The sequence below is a fragment of the Scomber japonicus genome, chromosome 12 (assembly GCF_027409825.1).
Source record: "Scomber japonicus isolate fScoJap1 chromosome 12, fScoJap1.pri, whole genome shotgun sequence".
In the NCBI taxonomy this organism is placed as follows: domain Eukaryota; kingdom Metazoa; phylum Chordata; class Actinopteri; order Scombriformes; family Scombridae; genus Scomber; species Scomber japonicus.
In genome coordinates, this window is record NC_070589.1 from 24356219 (window position 1) to 24363218 (window position 7000).

The 7000-nt window shown below is 37.7% G+C and overlaps 1 protein-coding gene across 2 annotated transcripts; it reads left to right on the forward strand.

The window, feature by feature from the left end:
• The first annotated feature begins 344 nt into the window (after positions 1–344).
• On the forward strand, positions 345–5450 carry LOC128369191 (transcription factor BTF3 homolog 4-like). Of its 2 annotated transcripts, none has more exons than XM_053330191.1 (6): positions 345–427; positions 876–935; positions 2241–2354; positions 3062–3263; positions 4574–4633; positions 4956–5450. In XM_053330191.1, the coding sequence occupies exons 2-6, from the start codon at positions 882–884 to the stop codon at positions 5000–5002; spliced, it is 477 nt and encodes a 158-aa protein (XP_053186166.1). In that variant the 5' UTR covers positions 345–427; positions 876–881; the 3' UTR covers positions 5003–5450. The 2 variants fall into 2 exon arrangements, with proteins under 2 accessions (XP_053186166.1, XP_053186167.1); XM_053330192.1 differs by having other exon boundaries at positions 351–427; positions 872–935.
• Positions 5451–7000: the final 1550 nt, after the last annotated feature.

Genomic DNA, 7000 nt, shown 5'->3' on the forward strand with positions numbered 1-7000 from the left:
GCAGCGATTAAATTCCCCCTGTAGGGGGGCGGTACATATGACGTCACATCCACACAACCTCGTGTTCCTGTCTGCAGCTTGAAACGGTCAAGCTAGACAAGACGACGTGAGCCGCAAACCGAAAGTTTGCACCAAAATAAAAGCCCGAAGCCATAAAAATGCATCAAAAATAACTTATTGAGGATTAAGCGTATAAAATCCTATCAATATAATACTTCAGAGCTCATTTTCTCTTTTTATATGTAATATTTTCATTACTTAAATTAAAAAACATTTCTTTATTGTCATTTTTGAGGATTTTAGTTTGAAACCAGAGTCGGAAGTGAGCATTAAATTGCCGCTGACTTAATAGCTGGTGTTAGCCGTGTGTCAGCCTCATTAGTGGCGAGAAGAACAGTTAAACGGACTGTCACTTTATTTAACAAAGGTAAAAACAACATCTTTATATTTCTAACTCTGGATTACACTCAAGCCGATTTGTTCTATGTTTTTAATTGACGTCTGATGTTTGCTAAGCCAGGAAATGAAAATTTAAAAAACGCGTTATTCCCAGACGCTATGCTAACATTAGCTCAATTAGCTTCCAGACGCTAGATAACAGTATAACTACTAGATAGCTGCTGTGACATTAGACATACATGTAATTAATATATTTCTCTTTTAGTCAAAACTGTTGTCTTTTGGTCAATATTATCAGAGTGGCTTCAGTGTTGGCATGCTGCTAGCTCAGTGCTAATGTGCGGAGATGAGTGATATTGCAGGTCTGATTGCCTAACACATGCTGTCTTAAAAAAACAACAAAAAAAACTTGTCCCGTTATATGAACCATGTGGTGATAAATTCATGTTAACAAAAATGTTTTTCCTCTCACACAGAACACTATGAATCAAGAGAAGCTCGCTAAACTTCAGGCACAGGTCCGGATAGGTGGAAAGGTTAGTATAATTGTGTGCAATTTTCATATAATATACATATATATTTATTTTACTTTAATCTGTGCAATTAGAATATCACCTCTGATATATTACCACTCAATACCAATATTACTCTTGTAAATAATGTCACGATTTTTTTTATTACATATTTTTACTATTATTGTTCTTATTGTTTTTGTAGTTATTATTTATGGTTTATCTTTTCTTATTGCTGCTCTTATATTCTATTGCTGTCCACTGCTCCTGGAACAATGCAAAGTTACCCATTGTGGGACTAATAAAGGAATATCTTATCTTAATACAGATATTTTACATGTTAATGCAAGATATACAAATTAAACCTTTAATTAAATCTACTGAGCAGCAGCCTCCATCAGGACTTTCAGAGAGGCTGCTCACTTTTGTCCTTGCCCTGTCGTCGGCTCAGTTGCTGCTTGTTTTAAGGAGTGTGATGGCATTCAGCATCTGCCAGGTCTTTCCTCCTGACCTCAGCATATCCTTTATAGTAGGAGAGCATTGGGCCCTCCATCTGTGGCCTCTTTGGCTTTGTTCACATTTGTTGTGAGGTCTTTACCTCGGCTGCACACTTGGTGGCGTCATTTGTCTAGAGAAAAGCTGGCTGTGCCTCTTTACAGATTACATCAGTGTCTCTCTTAAATCAACTTATTTATAGAGCACTTTAAAAACAACAAAGGCTGATATAAAGTGTGTTACAGAGACTGAGAAATACAATGAAATGACAGCATGGACATAATAATGAAGATTAATTATCTAGAACAATATACATGAAAATGAGATTTCAATCATTAAAACACAACCTTGCACAGAGAACTAATAATGATAAAAATAATAATAATAGAGAGTGAAAATAAGTTATATAAAAATAGAGTGACCAATGACATTCATGTCTTCTTGATGAGTATTGAAATATGTTTTTAAATGTCAGCTGTGGAGAGGATCTAATAACGAGAGACAAACTGGTCCACAGTTTAGTGCCAGTAGTATAGTTACTATGGGGTGAGCATGATGTAGTATGTTGACCATGTAGTTAGAGCTGCAATGAGTAGTCGATGAGTGTCTGACTTTAAAAGCACTGTGAGAATTACATAAACTGTGCTCATTTAAAAACAGTTCTTGGCCATTTGTTATGTTAACCAGGTTTAGTTTTATGCTTGTAACATCCTTTCAAAGAATGTCCTCCATAGATTAAAAAGTCTCTGACCTATCATTATGAAAATGTTTGACATTTTGGTCCATTCAGTCATCTCATCCTTTCTTTGGCATGTACACCTGTTCTTTCTTCAGGGAACGGCCCGCAGGAAGAAAAAGGTTGTTCACAAAACAGCAACAGCTGATGACAAGAAGCTCCAAGGCTCACTGAAGAAACTGGCTGTGAACAACATTGCAGGGATTGAAGAGGTGAGGCATCTCAGATAAGACTCAAAGGAAAACTAAAGTCACTGTTGTACTGTAGCTGCACTGTTTTTGACTTTGTCATGTTATGAAGAAAAGATAACAAACTAAAGTGTTCTCCTGTCACATCATCACCAGGTTTATTTTAAGTGCTTTTATCAAAGTGGCTTCCACAAAGTGTTCATCAGATAAATCAAAGCAAACAAACAGATAAAGCTTTTCACTCAAAATTCATTTAGTCTCATTTATTCATGTTTAGGCTCAAATTAGCTTGTTTTATTTTAAAGTAAATTATTTAAATAGCTAATGTGTTTACTGCTGAGTTGACAAAGATCTAAATTTTAGGACACACTGTTTTCGGTGCAGTTTTTTGGGGAAATTGTTCTTATCCAATCTGAGGGGTTAAATTTGATTGAAGGTTATCTTTTGTGTTAAGTAAAATCAACTTGAATGTTTTGTTTTATGCTCAGAAGCTTCTTACATTTTGTGCTGTTAAAATTGATGGTCAGCTATGTTTTCCATGTCAGTTTACTTCTGCACCAATTTATCTCTGTGTGAACAAGTTCATCACCTTTTAACACAGACACCAAATTTAGGTGTTAAAACATTAAACGGCACAGACGTAATCTCTTGACAGTTCGTAATCTTGTGTCAGACTAACGGTTGAGGCTCTAAATCCAACTGCCGTCTCTCTCTCTCTCTTTCTCTCTCAGGTGAATATGATAAAAGACGATGGGACGGTGATCCACTTCAACAACCCCAAAGTGCAGGCGTCTCTGTCTGCCAACACCTTCGCCATCACGGGCCACGCTGAGACCAAGCAGCTGACAGAGATGCTGCCAGGCATCCTGAGCCAGCTGGGGGCTGACAGCCTCAGCAGCCTGCGCAAGCTGGCCGAGCAGTTCCCACGGCAATGTGTGTACACGCGCGCATGCACACACACATACACACACACATGCACACTCGCTCTGACACGCTCTCACAAGGTCAGGGCTCTCTGCAGCCGTGTATGTAATCTAAGGAATATTCATTGAGGTTTGAGCGATCTGCTTTGCAAAAAACACGCGTCAGCAGATTTCATGAATACTTAAGAGGAGAGAACAGAAGCAGCAGGGCGGCGTCACCTTCCAGGACTTCATGTGGGGAACCATTATCCTGTTGGCATGTAAGGGTCGGTGTACACTCGACCAGAACTAGTTTATATAATAAAATCAAAAGTTCCTCTAATGAGTCACGATTTGAAGGCAGAGCAAATAACTGACCGTCATATATTAATATTGTTGCACTTTGGTTTTTTTAACATAAGTGTCAGAAATGGTTGTGTAAGACTGACAAAAGAGATCTGACCAATCAGGGTGTGCCATTGATTTAAATGTCAGTTCACTGGTTTCGATCAGTTACAGAAATAGCCGTACATAGATTCTGACATCAGCAAGGTGTGTGAGGAGGGGGAAGAGGTCTCTGAAGCTTTGAAACTCCCTGACAAGCAGTTCTGACTTGAGTATACTAAAGCTTTTACTGACATTTACTTTACCATTACACATACATTTCTATGTACTTAAGCAGATTAGTGTGACAGATTCTTTCAGCAGCGTTTTGTTTGTTTACAATCACTGGAGCAGTGGTGGAGATTAAATCAGTAAATGTTACACAGGGGAGAAACTGGTTTTTAGCAGCAAGGACGCCGGTGAAAGGAATGTAAGAGACTGGTTGATTGTTCAGAGGGGTGTAGACATCTTCTAGTCCATCGCTGTCTGTGTGTGTGTGTGTAAGCATCGAGATGATTCAGTTTGATGCGGTGGGCCTCGATGTGCGTGTAGATGAAAATAAACTCAGTGAAGCAAACAACAGAAATAGGAGCAGCTTTTTCCACATGACAACACAACTAATCGTGTAATGTTAAAAAAAACTGATAACACAGTGGAGTTACACTTGAGTACAGTTTAAGACCACCACCTCACCATTTAATAGCTGTCATGGAGCTTTCAGTTGTATCAAGTGAGTTTTTGCAAAAGCACAAGAAAGTAGAATTTATAGCTTTAGAAATTTTGGGAATGAAGCCATAAATTTGGGTGGTGGGGGTTGTCAAGAAAATGCAAGCAATGCAAAAAGCACTGAATGGAACACACACACACACACACACACACACACACACACACACTAAATCTGTTTAATCTATTAATTTATCCATTTTGCAGCTTAACTTTTGATTTTCTATTTTGCAGCAATGGACATGAAAGCAGTCAAGGAGGAAATCGCTGAAGAAGAGGATGATGATGTCCCAGGTAAAGATTTTTGTAATGTTGGTCATTTAAGACTTCCTCCTTTTTAAACATCAACATGGTAGAGTTTATCAGGTTAGTTTCAAAAAATGATAAACTTCATCAAATTTTAGTGTTAAAAAATGGTTAAATTATGCGGACAGTCTCGAGTTGGGAGCGTTAACACGGTCAGCCAAGAAAGAAGGACTTTGGATATTTTGATATATATCAGTGTTTTTCAAATAGTTTGTAAAAATGAAGAATAATCAGTCGTCACTTTTTAGTGTCACTTTTTTAAAATGCTGTGAACAAAACCCTGATCTACTTTATTTTTTCTCCGTTACAGATCTCGTGGAGAACTTCGACGAAGCCTCAAAGAACGAAGCAAACTGATGAATCCCCTTAGTTTTTCTTTCTCCTTCTTCTTCCATCAACCGTTTGTTTTTGTTTTTTTTCTTTTAAACCTCCTGGCAAACTCACAAAGGGCATTTCCTCTTGTGGGGAAAAACGGTTGTTAAAGGTGCAATGCATCCTCTTTGGAGACGTGAACCACTTGGGTTTTAGCCAGCCTCAGCAGCACGACACCAACAACATGCAGATACAGTAGGTTTATGATTTGTGTAGGCTGTGACATCGTGGACACGCAGAGAGAACGAGACCCAAGATCTGTGCCACTCTCAGCACCCAAAGGACTCGAACCGCATTAAAAATAAGCTTTCTACATGGTTTAAACGTGGCTAGTATTTAAGAGATTGTTTATTAAATTACAATAAGAGTGAATTAAAAGTTCATTTTACATATAGTGGTGATTATGAATTTAATAAAACATTTTTGGGCTATTGATGTTTCTCTTTTATTACTTGACTTTTTTTTTTGGCCGCTAGAAGAAACACTTGAGATGAATCCAAATAAACATAAAAGCAGTAGTATTTCCTACTTGTCTGCTTTTAATGGGCAGTCTTGAGTTAGTGAGTTATGTAGACCTTTATGTGTAAAGTATTTGTAATTGATTGCTCAATTTATAAATAGAATAAACACATAAGCCTATAAAAAAGCCCCACAGTGCGCCTCTTCCTTTACACTTCCTTGAATTCACAGATATCTGAGCTGTTACGTAACACAGTGCTGCATGGTCAATTATTAGTTCATACAAGCAAAATCAAGTTTTCTAACTACACTGAAGTTCAAACTACTTACTTTTTATATTAGTTTAATACTTACTCACCTACTCTGAATTTACAGCAGTGGAAAAAGTATTCAAATCCTTAACTTAATTAAAAGTAGCAATTATAGAACAACACCAAAATATACTTTTATAAGTATGAACCCTGCATCAACACCTTTACTTGAGTACATGTATAAAAAGGTATTGTCTGCAAAATGTACGTATGCAGCAGAATGCCCCACTGTCAGTGTAGTATTATATATTTTATTATTATTACTACAGCATTAACAGAATTTTGGCAAAAAAGAAGTACTTTAAACCTTTATATTTGATTATTTTAGTATTATTTTAGCTATTATGCTGTTGGGTGGTTCAATCTATAATCATACTTACATTAAATCATAACTATAGCTGTTAAATTAAGTGAAATGGAATTAAAAATGCATTATAGTGCAGTAGATAAGTAAACACAGCTGTTAATAACTTCCTGTTTTGGTTATTGCTTTTCATTTATCAAGTAAAAAATCTAAACTTTGTTGTTATAACTTTACAAAATCTGTAATTTTGGATTTTAGTTGCATCACTTTGGGTTCTTTTATCTTGAGCAATGATTAATCAACAATGAGAATAACTTAATTTACATCAGTAAAGTGCAGTTTGGGTCTTGTCTGTAAAAAAAAAGGAAGGGTTAACAGAGTTTGGGTGGGATGCACAGATCAGCTCATCCCACCACTGTCACATCCTGTTTCATTGATCATCTGTGCTGTTGCGCCGTGCTCTGCTGCATCGTGCTGATCAATGGGCCACTGCTGTCATCCCCTCCCTGTGTCAGCGGGAGAGCTCTGACAAGGTTACCGGAGGATCAAATGTGCCATTTTGGCTCAGGGGGGTGTAAGTACCGGGAGCGGGGCAGAGCTGCGGACCCGCCCCGGGGCTCATAGCACCATCTTCTGCCCGATCAGAGCCAAAATGTCCCTGCTGCTGCTGCTGCTGCTGGACACAGTACAGGCTGGATGAACCTGCAACAAGTCAGACAGAGACAGCAGAGTCCAAACAGGAAACTACAGGCTGTAAATAAGAGCCCGAAGACTACACTCAGTATTAAATGGAAAAAAAACAAGTCTGTGAATGTTTGTTTTTTTCTATTTCCTTCTAGAGTCAACAATTAAATAACCTGAGAGAAAATAATTGGCAGATTAATTAAAGATCCCTTATGCACCTGTTTT